This window comes from Mytilus edulis, chromosome 10, assembly GCF_963676685.1.
Source record: "Mytilus edulis chromosome 10, xbMytEdul2.2, whole genome shotgun sequence".
NCBI classification, from domain to species: Eukaryota; Metazoa; Mollusca; class Bivalvia; order Mytilida; family Mytilidae; genus Mytilus; species Mytilus edulis.
Window position 1 is genome coordinate 61,078,342 of NC_092353.1, and position 17,565 is coordinate 61,095,906.

The window sequence follows — 17,565 nt, forward strand, 5'->3', positions numbered from 1 at the left end:
CTGAGCCCGTCCACAGTTGTGCACCGAGTACAAAAAAGTTCACATTTTTATGACATTGACCTAATATTGTTTTTATACTGCAACTTTTAAATATAATACATTGATAGGTTATTAAATCATAACACAATTGTCAAATTTATTTTCATCCCTTAATGAACCCCTGATTGTGGAGAAAGTGTTGCGTGATGAAATTGACATTATACAAAATATAGCTATGTTACTATATTTAGGAAATAAACACAACTAGTTGCAGTACAAAAACAAAAAATCTTAAAGGTTTCAACAGATAAGAGATTGATATTGAAGATTAAAATAAATTCATATAACACATTTTGTAGACGAAACGCGCGTCTGGCGTATATACTAAATTTAGTCCTGGTATCTATGATGAGTTTATATTCAAGCTATATATAAAAAGTTGCTATTGTTGGTATCTGTTTTTGTATGACCAAGGAAGAAGTTTCTTAATACAGTATTGAAGACTTTCTCATTTTGAAATGTCACTAGTAAAAATATCACACGTTAAACTAGTCATTAAAATAATTTCGTTACATAGTGTGCTAGTGATGTTATACGGTATATATGGGATCAGTAAATTCCATATGGGAATTCGAGCTACGTTATGGAATTTACTGACCCCATGTATACCTTATTAGGTCACTATCACACTATGTAACTAATACTAGTAGTCTTTGTCAACATTTTAATCAACCTACGCGACATGAGCCGCTTTGAGATTAAAGTATATATGCATCTTCGATTCACAATGTAACAGCAGAATATTGGGCATACAGTTTAATGAACCGGAACTTATCTGTATATATTTGATCGTTCCTAGAGTTAACGTTAATGGAGATAGACCCATCTCCTCCTGGCTTTATTTCAAATTACATGCATTCCTTTATTTCGCTGTGTAACAATCAGAATATCTTCCTTTTTTTCTGACTAATTCTATGATGATTTGGAGGATACATCAATGAGACACCAAACCAAAAGAAGCAAAATATCCAAAATAATGCATCACGAGGACACTTAAGGACTTTACCAACAGACTAGTGTCAAAACAATAGATCTGAATCACCCCGAATTTAATAAAAATGATATCATTTTGACACCTATTCGTGTTTATTGTGTGTACATATGTTCGAGAAAATAAATAGTAAACCATAACTGTGCCAGTAGTCAGCCCGTCTGTCTAAGCCACGTGTAGTTGGTTGGTGCGAGACCACAATTGTCGTCCCTTATTTAGTCTCTAGTGTTGACAGTGGGTTACTTGCTAAAAAAATTTATACCCCTTCCAAATTTAGTTCTCCATGTTTTATGCCTCAAATTGCAAGTAGGGGATGAAATTACACTGTAAAAAAATGTGGGTTCAGAATTTTAAAGGAAAGTATGTGATTTGATTCAGCTGAAAAAGGTTAAAAATTAGCACTTCGGAAGCTATCAAAAGATTTCAAGACCCCCTTAACATAAAATTGTCCATATTTTGAGTTAGAGCCGATGCAGTTTTCTATAATTTTGATATAAGTTGTCCCAAAAGTAGTACAACACACTGTAAAAAATTTAATGAGAAAGCGCAGGTGGGATTTTTTTAATTTTCATTTATGTTCTAAAGGTAATGCACTACGAATTCATTGTGGTCTCGGACCGGTTGTAGTTTGTCTTTTTAGGGTCTATAAGAGTCGCATTATAAGTCGAATGTTGTCGGCAATTTATTTATTGGTCTTTTCATTAAGGAATGACTGTTATATTTTTTTAGTTGAATGTTAAAAATCTAAAACAATTGATAATATAATCAATTTGGTGCAATTTATAAATTTTTAAAGACCCAAACAACAACTATACATAGTCTTACGTAAAAAGTTAAATCATAAGATACTGAACTCTCAGATAAATTCAAAACAAAAGTCCCTAATCAAATGTCAAAATCAAAAGCTCAAAGACATCAAACGATAGTCGCATCAAATTCCATTATATTGACAACGATGTGTGAAAAAAACACCAGACATAATAGTCAAAAATGTCACAAATAGGGTTACATCCGTCAACTTTGTGTTATAATCCTAATCACTATAAAAACAAACAAATATGTAACAAAGAAGCACAACATGACATATAGACAAATCACATCGGCAAAAATAAAAGACAAGAATGAAAAAATTTATAATAGCACAATAACACAATAACGGGATGTAAAAGTACAGAGCCATGTCATATGTATCAAAGAGACACATCATGGCTTATAGACACAGCACATTAGCAAAACAGAAATACAAGAATACAAAAACAAATAAAACTAGTACAATGACAGGATGTATACGTACAGTGTCACGTCATTCGTTAAAAAATGCATATTGGCAAAGCATATTAAAATAAATAAGACAATAATACAACAGGAATCCATTGTGATTTGGTTGACCGTTATTGAACTATATCTATGTCGTAGCCACTTATAACAATAAAGAATAAGAATACGAGTTATCAATGTTGAAAAGTTATAGTTTTAATACACACCAAGGCATACATTTCTGATAGGAAGTTTCGGTTTTAAATCCCTTTCAACTTTTTTAACAATCTAAAAAAAACAAGAGCATTCTATGAAAATAAAAGACTGTTATCTTGCAGTACTGATTTATTTTATGTTAATTTCAGTTTTTAACAGTATCTTTCAATCATGTTCCACATTCCGTTTGCTGCTGTTTGACAGTTTGGACCTGTCAACCTGTAATCAGAATGTATTCTTGCTGCCCTGAGGAAGTCATTCACTATCTTTTTACAAGCGCCAACACCTCTTGATTTAGTTCGAGTCCACGTTCTGTTAAAACATAAATAATGAATTAACAAAAGTACAAAGAGATTTTCTAAGATTCTTATTAATTTTGAAACGCAAAACACTCTAACAAAATAAATACTGGTAAATCTATTGAAGAGTTAGCCTCATTATAATTCTAAAATTTATAAATAGTGACGATGACTTATGTATATTGTTAGGTTTAAATGTGTTTTATGAATTTATTTCAATCTTAATCATCAATTTCTTGGTCTGTTGAAACCTTTAAGATGTTTTCTCAGTACCGTTTTGTTCTTAAAAGGGGACGTAACACCACTACTAATCGTGTATGAAATAAGCCCCGCCTCCCTTCTAACCTAATATGGAATATAAAGGGACGTAACACCCTTACTAACCGTGTATGAAATAATCCCCGCCTCCCTACTTACCTAATACGAAATATACACGGTCTCCACGAGGACGCTTTTAACCAATCATATTCTTAGAAAATGTATAGGAGGTAAGATGAAATGTGATTCCCGTCTCAGGGTGCAGAATTCCTTGCTGTGTTGAAGACCCATAAGTGGTCTTGGGCTGATTTCTACTCCTTGGTCGGGTTGTTGTCTCTTTGACACATTCCCCGTTTCCATTCTCACTTTTATTCTCTTCTAATTATACTGAGTGGATGGGATGCTTTCTCATTGACGTTCATACAATTTTTTAATTAATGTGTATTTTTTAATTACTTTTTGTATGGAAAATTATAGTCAGTTGACAATTGAGTTCAGCACTATTTTTATCTGCAACATTTCATTTAACTATGAGACAGCATGCAAAAAAAAACATAAATCTCCTACTAAAAAAAATAGGTATCCGGTTTATACACAATGTCTATAATAAATAGTTTTTAAAGGAATCAGATTTAAAATTTGATTTAATAGCACTCGCCTGCTGTCCATATTTTGTGCGTCTGTGATAACGGTGTCCCATTTATCGCCATAGTTACTTCCTTTATGTATTAGCCAACGATTTCTTCCAACAACATATCGATCGATGGTGACTACTACACCTGCATGATGGAGATAATAATCCCAGTCTCTCTTCCCAAACCACCTGCTAGATCTAGACGAAGACCGTCGGCGCCAAAACCACCCTCCACTAGAAGAGCCAGATGACGGTTTAGACGAACCCGAAGAACTGGAACCAAGTGGTCTACAGTAAACACAAACATAAGCTATAATTACTCTGAATTAACATGAATATTTGAACTCAGATTAAGTGATTGTTTGATTAATTAGATATACGAAGATGTGGTATAGTGCCAATGATACAACTCTCCATCCTATATATCTTTATTCCCATAAAGCCAATGCATCACATCGGTACAGATATAACAAATATTTACAATATGTACAAAACAAGTGAGAGAGGTTACATTAGTCACATCAAAGTAACAATTTGTAAAGGTAAATCATTATAGGTCAACACGGACCCTTGACTCACACCGAACAGCGATTAATGTGTGGTTAATGTTGAATAAATCATATATCATATACAGGTGTCACATGTTGAGTTGGATGTGCGTACCTTTCCGGAGCACCTGATATCACTCAAGTGTTTGGTGGATTTTGTGTTGCTCTGTCTTTAAGTTGTCTCTTTTTCTATGTTGTGTTTCGTGAACTGTTGTTTTGGGGTTTTTTTTGGATGCTTTTTTAAGCCATGGCGTTATCAGTTTATTTTCGACTAATACGTTTGAATGTCCCTTTTGTATCTTTCGTCACTCTTTTGTGATGAAGGCTTATAGATATCACTAAACGTGTGGTTCAAAAAGTCAAACAACAGTCGTTCATTTTAGTTATACTTGGGTTTAATGCGAAATAACTTTAACAAATATAATGTGTAATACTTGGACTGTGTGTTATAAAAAGCAACATAGCACATACTGAAATATGAACAAAGCTCTTTCGAAACAGAAACAATTCAAGTTGATAAGTCTGTAACAAAATTAAATTTTGATTTTGTATGAGGTTGCTCAAATATAAATGATTCAGTAAAACAATACTGTTGTCTTTATCATATCTTAATTCTAAAATAAAAAACAAATGAATATAAAAAAACATACCTGGTAAAGTATTCAGCACTTAGTACGTTTGAATTGTACAACCGAGTTAAGCACGCTTGAGTAGAACAATCTGCACTTTCTACAATAGAATGAAGACAATTGACAAACAGCAGGAGAAACAATTCTTTCCAACCCATTGTTACGGCCCAAAATGATCGGTTAATATGCAATGGATTATTTGTTATTAGGAACTGGGTGTGTTTGATAACGTATAATATTGTAAAAAGTTTCCAAGAATATATATCGTTTTAGCCAACTACGTTTCAAAGTTTTCAATGTCATTTTTATGAAAAATTCAATACTCACAATATGGTACAAACATTCGAAGACATCTAAAATTACACAAAATGTCAATAAACGTGTCACTAAATTCATAATATAGAAAACATTGATGAAAAAAATTAAAGTCGTTTGTAAGGAAGTTTATAGTTTGAATTTATTTAAGAACACCAAACTTTACATATTAAAACTTTATACCAAAACTAAGAACTAGTCACCGATATAAAAAAAAAATAAAAAAAAATATCAATTAGGTAAGTCAAAAAAGCTTTTGATAATTCAAGGACCCCCATTCAAACACTCGTGTATATATGCAATAATACAAAATGTACTTCATTCAGTATTACCGTCATATAATTACTATCTAATATGTCCGATCTTTCTTTCTAAGTGTCTTTTTTATCTTAACTTTTCCGTATACTAATAGTATGTATCGAAAATTACTTTCAGCTAGATTTTCAAAGACAAATTTTGATTTTCTTTTGGAGTCTGTTTTTTTTTTATTTCAACTTTTTCCGTATAATACGTATCAAAGTTTGATGCTCTTAGATATTCAAGGAAAACTTTTGAAGAATGACTTTAAGTAATAGCGTGACGGCTTACATTACCGACATTGTACACGGTCAGCTGACAAGAAAAATGGGGTAAATGATAAAACATTGTTGATCGGTATAAATAAAGAAATAGTTTGACAAATAATTGACGTAGAAATGTTAAAAAACATTTTACACAGGTATTGATGGATCATAGGTCCTAACCGTTAAACAGGTTATTTACAAAAAAATGTGTATTGTATATCCGGTTACTGTTTAAGATATTGAACAAAGACGTGGAAATTGGCACTCGAAACTAACATTTCACAGAAAATAACTTTTCCTTGTAATATTTGTAAAACAGGGATTGAAAATGGATGTAAGTATTTGTAATTCAGTAATTATTTTACGGTCAGCCACTGTATTAATGTTACATATATAACAAATTGTATATATGAAAAGGCAAAAAGGCATCGATGATACACCCGTTTTTTTTAATTATGCCTCGGTCACACCGTACATTTTTAATTCGAATTGATTCGATTTAGCTTAATCGCATTTTCCAATTCGCATAAATGCCTGACCGGTTCATACGTACATTTAATTCGAATTGAATTCGATCGAATGCGAATCGAATTCGCTAATCGCGTTCACACACTCTTCTTTTTTTTAATTCGAATTAATTCAAATTGGCTAATTCGCATTATCCAATTTGCATTAGAAATACGTTTTTATAATACAAATTAAAATTTATCGTCGTCCGGATAGTAAAGTGAATTTGACGCGAATTGCAATTCGTATTAGAATTAACGTTTCGAATACGAATTAAACTAATTCAGCACTATGTGCTATTGCGTGGCGGTCAGTTTTTATTGGTAGAGTAAGCTGGAGTACCCGGAGACAACCACTACTTCGGTAGGAAAAATAACAATCCTAGTAAGTTAAAATTGGAGTCACTATCACGTGCGGAATCGAACTCCCAACATCAGTGTTGACAGGCTAGTTCAACTTATTAGATCATTCGGACACAGAGACTCCACCTAACATTCTAAAGGGACTCCCATTCAGACCCTCATTTAATCTATGATACAAAATGTAATTTATTCAGTCTTCACATATAATTACTCTATTTATTTCTTTCATTTGTTTGACTTTAAAAATAACGTAACACAACTGACTTTATACCAGGCTTTTGGTCGCTAGTATTCTGGGCTTTATCGTGATCCGTGTTGGTCTCTAGAATTGGTCGCTAGTTTTCTGGTCCTTATCTTTATCATTATCAATATTGGTCTCTAGAGTTGGATGCTAACAGTTGTCTTCGCTAGACAGTGGCAGATTCAGAGTGTGGGCTGTAGACATCGCATGTCTCCTATGATTGATTTTTTTTTCTCGCATAAAGTCGTATAAAAAATTGTCGACTCGCTAGGCCTGGTTGTGTTCCTTCATTTTTTATGGAAATACACCCCCTCCTTTTAAATAGTCTTGGGTGTGTTGTTGCTATGTATATATACCTGATGAGATGGTCACTACATTAATTAACTTCGCACCACTAGTTGTTGCTGCATATAATAAGAAAATGAAATTCACTAAATGCTTCAAAGTCAAGAGTCAATTAAGGCACGCCTTTCTCTCATCATCCATTGATTCTAATCCTATGGTGTTGGTATGTACATTTATGCAACACGTCTAGTCATAATGGGGACCTTAAATCCGATGCCTCGTTTTAAGAGAGTGACACACTCTTTGTACGTTAAGATTCCTTGTAACTCTTCGAGGAGTCCGTAGGTGGCCTGTTACAAGGCAAAATTTCTATCCCTATCCAATATACCCTCATTTTCCATTGGCAGTCCAAATTTCGCAGACCATCATCCCGGATGGCCTCTATTATCACAAGACCTACCGTTTGCATTTATTGTTAATATGCTTGTTCTCGTCCAGAACATGCATGAAATATTTGCCACTGAACATAAAGCAACCAATAATCAATCAATAAATGTTGATAAGTTTAACTCTTCTAATATCTGTACTGGTATCAATAACATAAAATTACTTCACAATTTACCTCAGTAGAATATACAGAAAGGTTGCCGATGATTGTCTTATGAATCAATATAAAAATCGGCACTTCTTGTGATGTCATAATTAATTCATAAGCCGTACATAACGTTTGACACCAAAAAAATCACGAATACTTTTGGCCAGGTACTGAAGTTTCATTCGGAATGTGAACGCACCAATTCGATGATGTCGGAATTAAGATAAATTTAACATTATTTTAAAACCCGAGCATAGTACAATGTAGTACATGTATGCAGCTTGTCCAGTTCTTAAATAAAAAAAATTTAGTCAACACTTCTGACGCTCAGTCTAATTATACCAGTAGGTCATGTACTAATAAGTATAAACCTATACATACAAGTCGAAATTTTTTAAATAACTTTTTTGTGTTAACAAATACTTCCCTTTAATTTGAATAGTTCAACGATAAATGTGTTTTACATATTTAATAGCCAAGGTAGATGTAAAACGAGGAAGAAATATACACTAACCTACTTCGGTTATCGATTTCATTGAAATTGTATATGTTCTGGTGATAAATCAACACTGCGTAAGTTACCTTTAGTTCTTCACAAACGATAGTAAATAATACTTAATTTTAGTTATTGTTTTCCATATTTTCTTTAAATTGAAATAAATTCATGTTAAAACTGGCAAAAAGTATTTAAAATGATTTTATCATCTTTATCTTCCTAAAATACTAAGTAAGAGGCGATATTTTTGTGAAGGTATGGGGATGAATTTTGAACGGTTTGACAATTCATTTTCGTCTATTGTTACTCATACTACATAGCATTATATATAGCTAATTCTTATTTTCTCTTTTGTATACAATTTGCAGAATATTCATTTTTATATGCTGTCTTTCGATACGAAATTTAGCATACGAATATTGTTATAACGGGGTATTTAATTAGGCAACAAGACAATACCATACCAACGATCAATAAAAACATTTAACGAACTCGACATCATTCAAGTATAAACAAAAAAGGAAGATGCAACTCAGGATTGCCAATGAGACAACTCTCTACAAGAGACCAAATGATGTATTCTTGTTATATGTAACAACTATAGTTCAACCAACGGCCTTCCACCATGAACAAAACCCATACCGCATAGCAAGCTTTAAAAAGCCATACAATGAAAAATGTAGTCTTCGTTTACAGAATCCTGCCAAATAAGCTTGCGTCAGTCATCCTCACACTTGCTGTTTAATCGGAGAACTCAGAAAAATTATGTCTTTAGGTGTCTCAGAAATTTCCGCCATACAATTACAATAATTAGAGTAAAACACATTTTGAAATTTGATTGTCCAAAAGACTTTTTAAGTCGTCACTTGTATTAACTTACAAGTGTATTAACTTTTTCAATGATAATGGACTTAATTGGCTTTCTACTTTTTTTTATTATTTTTTTTTTGGGGGGGGGGGGGGGAGGTTGGCTTAAATTATTCTGTTTTCCTTCCTTTTCCTTTCTTTCTCTTTTTCATAATTGTTTGAAATTTTTGTTGTTTAATTGGTTAGTTGATTGTTTTCTTTGAGAAAAGTCAGTTTGCATCTTTCACATGCAGTTCCTGAAACGTATGCATGTCATCTTCGGAGCATATCAGTTAGCTTAATTGCACAGTAATTAACTTATAACTTATTTTCAGCCTATGCCATTTGTCAAACGCAAGTCGGATCCAGTCCGAATAAGCCAGGTGGAGCTTCACAAAGATAACAATATCCGAGATGAACTCGAATGCATATCTAACCACACCCTCTGTGGAATAATACAACAACTCAGTAACCTTAACCATCATGCCTCGGACATGTTTGACGACCTTTTCACAGAGACTTTACATGTCGTCAATAGATCAAACAAACTTAAAGACAAACTCAACGAAATGAAAGAAAAATATAAGAAGTGGAATAAGAAAAAGATTGGAGGTAAGAAAAATTGATACAGGATTGCATATTGCTTCTATGACAGTCCTGTTCCATTTCAAATATACTGTTTATATATATATATATATATATAAATAGATATGAGAAGATGTAGTATGAGTGCCAATATAACAACTCTCGATCCAAGTCACAATTTGTAAAAGTAAACCATGATAGGTCAAAGTACGGTATTCATGAAGCCTTGGCTCACACCGAACAGCAGGCCCCAAAAATGACTAGTGTAAAACCAATTAAACGGGAAAAACCAACGGTCTAATCTATATATGGGAAACGAGGAACACTTAAAATGAACCACATCAACAAACGACAGAAATAGAGGCGTATCGTTTAGTGCATCGGACTACTAACACCACAAAGGTTCCTGTTTCCATTTACGAGTACAGTCTTGATCTTGAGAAGCGTTGATAGTCCGTCGGAAGGGGACGATAAATGGCTGACCCTTTTTGAGAGAGAGCCATGTCTTTTGCACGTAAAAGAGACACCATTGTAGATTTCGAAAAAGAGCAGGCTAATGTCGCTACGAGGTAGCGCTCGCACCTGCAAATAGGAATTAATATACATGTAACTTGTTTCCCAATTCATTAAAATAAATATGTTTAAAATAAGCAAACAACAACTACTTAAAATCAGATTCCTGGCTTAGGACAGGTGCAAACAAATGCAGCATGGTTAAACGTTTATGTATACATCTTATTTATCATTTGCTTGATTAATCTTTTATCAATCATGACCTGTTTTTACATGAAATATAGTTAGACAAATATATTGGAAATAGATCCATAGTGTATAAGGTTTATTTAACTTACTCCGGTATCACGTACCCTGTGTTATCTATTGATTAGTTTTGTCGTTAGTTTTTAATTTAACATTTTCCGTCCTTGTTTTGTTTTTTAATATGTACATTCCATTAAAGATCTCAATTTTAAACTTCGAAACATTATAAAAAGATATTTCACACTTAGCGATGTTCTCCTTTTTCTTTTATTAAATATTTTTAAAGATATTTCACACTTAGTGTTGTACTACTTTTTTATATTTTATCTTGACAACAGGTTCTTTGAATGACAATGAAAATGAAAATGCGCTTTCGCAGCATTTTGATCAGCAAATCTTTAGTGTGCAAAGTAGACCCAATGCCATAGTGTCCATGTACAAGGCAGCCAACCTCCCTCCGGCCATTTCAAAGACTGACCAATTCAGGTATATTAAAATTAAAGCAATATGCTTCAGCTATAATGTTCATAAGAGGGATCGCGAACTTCCCCTGCGGCCATTTATTAAAGAAGGCACAATTCAACATAGACAGAAGATAGAGTAATGAAAGAAGATCGTGATGGGGTTTACAAAATCGAAAACAAATGACACAAACAAAAAGATTAACGAAAAACGGGGTATAAAATATAAAGAATAGAACATAATGGTATGGGGCTGAAATGAAGAAAAACAAAAAATGGCCTAAAATCAGGAATATTTACCTGACGGAACCACCACCAAGACTCTCAGACAATGTCTCTTTTTTACAGAACAAATCATTGAATAAATAAACAAAAGTGACTTTTTCATTACCTTAGCTTTATTTGGCAAAACCTTTTGGTCCTCAATGCTCTTCAGCTTCGTACTTTGTTTGGCCTTTTTAATTCTTTTGGATTCGAGCGTCACTGATGAGTCTTTTGAAGACGAAAGTTAACGCGCGTCTGGAGAATATAAAAAATTTAGTCCTGGTATCTATGATGAGTTTATTTCATACACCAAACAATCCTTCACGAGTTGGTATCTTCCACTTTTTAAATGGACTTTTTTTTTGTTTCTACAAAAATGGCTTCTGAATGACATGCATTGCTTTACATTCATTTTTTCTTAATATGAACTGTAGAGAAGATGGGAAAAGTGGATTAAAACTGTATACCAACCCAGACTTTTTCTTTGTCCATTGGTCTTCACAAATGGAGAAAAAAGAAACAGATTATAGCCACCGAAAGATAAAGGTATAAATTTTGTTTTAATAATTAGGCAGCATTCATTTCGCGCCAATTGTTATTTTTGAGATTTCATTTTCATCAAATATTATTTTTGAAAGAATAAATTGGACCTATGTACATGTATACGGAATTCCTTTGCTGAACACAAGTCAAACCAAACAATTACAGATTTATTTTTGGGACCCTTAGAAGTAAAACTCATGTAAGAAATGGGACTATTGTTGCAAAACTATGTAGATGGTTTTATTTTTTTTTTTATTTATAATAGATAATACCAAAATCTAAAATAAAATTTTAAAGAACATTTGCATTACTTAAATTTTAAAGTTAAAGTAAAACAAACAAACAAACACACAAACAAACAAACGAAAAAAAACTGTTGGTAATGCATACGCATTTTAACGAAAAAAGTGGACATCAAGTCAGTAAGAAAATTTTAAGCAAACATGAAAAATAAAGCCATCCAAAAAGAATGGGTTATGATTAATATAATACTAGTTTGCATGCATACCGATCTTGGTTGTCATAAAAAATTATTAAAAATGTTGAAATTTTATTATAGAGAGCAGAAAGAAAAAATCGTCGACAGGATAAAAAAGAAGGTCCGAGACAAGTTAGGAGAATACAAGATAAAATGAGAGACAAAGCAAAAGGTGCAGAATTTAGCACACAGTTTGTTCAACAGAGTCACGGGAAACGTAAGAAGGAGAAAAAGAAAAAGATGGAAGGCATTTCTAGTAAACAATGGGAAAAACAGCATCCTAACCAGAAACTTGAAAATGTTCAGGAAAAGGACGAAATGGAAGAATCAGCGAAAATACATGATAGGGTAATTTTTTTATAGATTTATTTGCATACACAATTACACATTATTTTTATTGAGTCAAGACAGTTGTTGAAGCTTAATTCCTTTTAACTGGTGAATTTTGAAAACATAAGATTGAGCGAGCAACACGAATTCGACAAAACCGAAGGTGAATTTATGTTCTCTATCGGTTGCACCCGTTCTGTGGTTCTTGGCAAGAACAAATATGATTGATAAAGTCGTCTTCGGTTACATCATAAAGATAAAACGCTAAACGGCTATGACAACATGATTTAAAGTTTATATTGTTGATACCAGATTTTGGAACGGTAATTTACTAAAACCTAAAATCTCAGACAAAATATAACTTTAATTTGTGGTATAAAATTCTGTAATTATAGGATGAAAATGGAAAGGTTGACCCAGATTCTAGTATACAAGCAGAGTTGCCCAAAGAAAATGATGCACCGCCACCTGTACCTATGCGTAAACACAGCGTCATTTCCAATCACACTAATTCGGCATTACCACCACCGCCTGACGATCGATACAGTGATTTACCGCCGCCACCTCCTGATCCGACTGTTGTTATGACGAATGGACCTATACAAAGTGTTGCATTTCCACCTGCTCCTCACGAATTTTATAACTCAGTAATTGACGAGCGTGAATCGTTTTACCCGTTGCCTCCACCACCCGATGAGTCGGATAGTAATGAAGGAAGGGACAGCATAATTGAACCTCCTCCTCCACTAGAAATAAATCCACAACTGCTACGAGCCTCTCAGAAGCTCAGAGCCAATAGAATAAGTACATTTGTCTTTCCATCAGCCGTGGAAAATGCCAACAATATTAACAGCAGAAAAAATATCCCACCTCCTCCTGTTATTCAAAACACTGACAAAGCTTCCGTTCCAAATGCACCGCCACCACCGCCACCTCCGCCACCTCCGGGAATAGCTCTTCCACCAAATACGTCGACGACAACGTCTACATCTATTAGTGTTGAAACTTCGTCTGCAACAGGGATGTTTTCGGAAAACTCATTACTTGCAAGTTAGTAGTTTACACATATTTAGTAAAGATTTAATCTTTTTAATTGGCGGGAAAATAGCAATAGCGAATAATGACAAGCATACATTTTGTAAATCGTTGGAAACGAATTTTGTCTGCTTTTAAATGTAAACGTTTTTGTTATAGTTCGTTTCTGTGTGTGTTACAATTTAACGTTGCGTCGTTTGTTTTCTCTTATTTTTGAGTGTAAATTGACATTGCGATCAAACGTGTCACGGTACTTGTCTATCCCAAATTCATGTATTTGGTTTTGATGTTATATTTGTTATTCTTGTGGGATTTTGTCTGATGCTTGGTCCGTTTCTGTGTGTTTTAGTTACATTGTAGTGTTGTGTCGTTGTTCCGTCCTCTTATATTTATGCGTTTCCCTCAGTTTTAGTTTGTTACCCCAATTTTGTTTTTTGGCCATGGATTTATGAGTTTGAACAGCGGTATACTACTGTTGCCTTTATTTTTGAAAAAGAGTGGTGAAATATACCAAAGAGACATTCAAACTTATAAGTCGAAAGTAAACTGACAACGTCGTGGCTAAATAAAAAAGAAATTTCCAATAACAGTACACAAAACACAACATATAAAAGAAGAAAAGACTAAGTAACACGCACCCTACCAAAAGAAAAGGAGACATGCCAGGTGCTCCGGAAGAGATGGCAAAAATGAGGGTCTAGATGTGGGTTACAGAATAGGTAATATAGAGCAAAAAGTACTGAATAAAATGTAAAAAAAATAAGAATAGAGAAAAATTGCCCAAATATATTACGCACCTGCCCTTGGTGGCTCCTGTATTTTAATAACTACATATTAATCTTATTTATGTGCTTCAGCCACAAGGAGGACTATAATATAGTAATTCTTTTTTAAGTATTAGTTTATGCTTGTGTTGTAAAATGTTTAAATTTTTCAGATTTCTGTGAAGAGGCTTGAGTGTCCTTTAAGCACCTGCCCTTGGTTGACTCCTGCATATGAACAACAATACTATTTGCTCATATGCATCAGCACGAGGGAGGACTTAACTCAAAGTTTTTTTTCTATAATGGATGTGATGTTGCTTCTAGTGTATGGTCAATAATCACTAAAAAATTATCTCTCTCTCTCTCTCTCTCTCTTTCTCTCTCTCTCTCTTCTCTCTCTCTCTCTCTCTCTCTCTCTCTCTCTCTCTCTCTCTCTTCTCTCTCATCTCTCTCTCTCTCTCTCTCTCTCTCTCTCTCTCTCTCTCTCTCTCTCTCTCTCTCTCTCTCCTCTCTCTCTCTCTCTCTCTCATCGAGTTTAGAGAGTATTGGCTTGCTGGAAATATAAACAAAAGAGAAGAATAATCTAAATAATGATGAATGGGGGAAAGATGGTAAAAAGATGTTAAAGACAAAGAAATGGAAGCTCCCCTAAACACCCTCATATATTGAAAACTACATGTATTTTTGACTATATCATATCATTCAGCTATATATCAATATATTAATTAATCAGTTTATAAAATATAAAATGCATTTCACAATTTCAGTGAAAAAGAATTTGAAACAGTCAAAAGACAGAAAAACACCAATACAGTCAGTCAAATCTAATTCGAATCATATGGATGTTACCACCATAATGAACAGAGCTTTAGAGAATCGCCGAAAGTTTACAGAAGACAGTTCAAGTGATGGCGATGACTCCCGATTTTTCCGACAGCGATTGTGAATGGGATGAATAATTTTAATTGAAGCTAGTAGTGTATAGTGACGTAATTGCTGCAATAAAGTTTGAAACATATATATAGTGGATATAGTCATTTTGAAAAAGGGAAGATTGAAGATTAAAACGCATTTGCAAGAAGTCCAAAGATTAGTGTATTCGACCCAACAATGTTAGATCTGTAAATTTGCTTTCGCAAATTTTTAGTTCTTCCCTCGCCGGGATTCGAACCCATGCTACTGTGATATCGTGACACCAAATCGCCTGCACTGCAGCCGTCCCGCTAGACCACACGACCACCTGGGCTCTCAAAAAAAGAGCTTTCGCTGGCCGTGTGTTACCTTTCCACGTCAGTTTTAATCTAGCGGCGTACTGCAGTACATGATATATAAGGCATGAAGATGTTATTGTTACAGATCAGCTAAATTATCTATAGTAAAGGATCCTCCAAATAAATATATATATATTATATAAATATGTCGTGGAAATAAAAAAATAATGTTTGATATATATAGTACGGCGGCTTTGTGAAAAATTGTGCACATCCTGCTACAAGCATGAAATTTGGCATAGACCTTCCTCAACTATTTCTTTTTCATTTCAGATAGGGAGGCATTTGAAAAAATGTCTCACTTCCGGTAAAATCCAAAATGGCGGACATCATACTTAAATTTATCCAATATCGAAGGCTAGTATGTGAAAAAGGTGTTATTAACATGCTATTATCATAATATTTGGTACAAACCTTTGTTTTGTACTACTTCTGGATATATGATATAGATACGATGTCTTCATAAACCCTACTTCCGGTAAAATCCAACATGGCGGATATAGTTCTAGAATAAGCTTATTTTTAGAGAGGGTAATTGAAATTTGTTTTAAAGTATTGCTACTATCATTATATTGTGCAGGAACCTTTCTTTGGTGCTTCTCATGGATACAATGTATAAGACATATGTCTGTAAACCCTTACTTCCGGTGATATCCAATATGGCGGACATAGAAATATTGATAATTTTTCATTTTAGTATTCAACTGTTTCTGAAATGTAAATAAAATGGTTTTTCTAGCTGGTTATTTAACTTTTGGCTTTAAGTCATCGTCATAACCACTAATTCTATTCTGCTTTATATGTTTAAATACAAAATTAACACTTCCGGTAAAAAAAAACCAATATGGAGATATATCCCTTTCCAAACCCATTGTATAAAAAAAATAATCAACGTGTGGTTGCCGGTGATCTCAGACGATAGTTGGCTGAGTTAAAGGGTCATAACCTTTCTCAGCTCCCTGAAATGATCAATATGTTCTAACAAAACTTGTGTGAATGAAATTGACAACTTCGTGGAAAATGGAAGGCACTCGAAGGGGATTTTGGTTAGAAAAAAGGATTTTTTTTCTTTTAATCATTAGAGAAACAGATTATTACATTGTAACACGTGGATTATCGGATTTATCCAATCTCGGTAATTTAACTATCTCGATTGGATAAATCTGATAATCCACTTGTATCAAATGTAATAATCTATATGTATGTTTCGACATCTTTTTACGATCTTAATTGGTTATATTTCTAAATTCTTCCTTGACCCTTGAAAAAGCTAAATGGTTGTTCCGGTAATGACAATACATCAAGGGTATTGTGCATATTCATTAAATTTTAATCAAAGGTCAAAATGGTTAAAGTGTTCATTTCCGATATAGCTTAATTAATTTATAAAAATAAATGTATGTCAATAGTCAGTGTATTTTACACGGAGAGTTGATAAAGTGCATACAGAGTATAATTATTATAAGAAGAATTATATTAATTTATTCAGAATTGATAAGAAATTATAATATCAATTTGTCAGAGTTGATGTAGATATGGAATATATATGATTATTGCTTATACAATGTATCATCATAAAATATTATACAACCGCAAAAACATATCGCACAGTAAAACACATGTGTAAAATAGCTATACATTATATTCTTACTCGATGGAAACACTTACAGAAATAATCAGGAAACTACAAACACATTCTATCTGTACGTGCTTCCATAAGACATACAGTACGAACATAACTACTCAAATAATCTATCTTTAGGTTATTTCCCCACAAAACGCACCCCCTCCCCCCCCCCCCCCCCCCAAAAAAAAATAAAAATAAATGTAGTGCGAAATTGCTTTGAAGTCACGTAATTTTTCAAATTTTGGGGGCCACGGGACGTCCTAGGAATCCAAATCAAAACAGCCTCAAATAACTACGTGTATGATATTGCTGTTTTTATTTCCTCAGGAAACAATACAAAGTTATAAACTCATAGAAATCAATCCAT

General features: G+C 33.5%; 2 protein-coding genes across 3 annotated transcripts; one reads left to right on the forward strand and one right to left on the reverse strand.

The window, feature by feature from the left end:
• Positions 1–2,614: 2,614 nt before the first annotated feature.
• On the reverse strand, positions 2,615–5,861 carry LOC139491658 (uncharacterized). The gene is made up of 3 exons (XM_071279450.1): positions 4,893–5,861; positions 3,719–3,982; positions 2,615–2,815 (listed from the first exon to the last, which is right to left on the reverse strand). Exons 1-3 carry the CDS (start codon positions 5,027–5,029, stop codon positions 2,656–2,658), a joined length of 561 nt encoding a protein of 186 aa, XP_071135551.1. The 5' UTR covers positions 5,030–5,861; the 3' UTR covers positions 2,615–2,655.
• A 93-nt stretch (positions 5,862–5,954) lies between these two features.
• On the forward strand, positions 5,955–16,309 carry LOC139491654 (actin-binding protein WASF2-like). Of its 2 annotated transcripts, none has more exons than XM_071279444.1 (7): positions 5,955–6,083; positions 9,417–9,693; positions 10,764–10,911; positions 11,585–11,696; positions 12,253–12,519; positions 12,897–13,551; positions 15,068–16,309. In XM_071279444.1, the coding sequence occupies exons 1-7, from the start codon at positions 6,078–6,080 to the stop codon at positions 15,244–15,246; spliced, it is 1,644 nt and encodes a 547-aa protein (XP_071135545.1). In that variant the 5' UTR covers positions 5,955–6,077; the 3' UTR covers positions 15,247–16,309. The 2 variants fall into 2 exon arrangements, with proteins under 2 accessions (XP_071135545.1, XP_071135546.1); XM_071279445.1 differs by lacking the exon at positions 5,955–6,083 and adding an exon at positions 8,174–8,312.
• Positions 16,310–17,565: the final 1,256 nt, after the last annotated feature.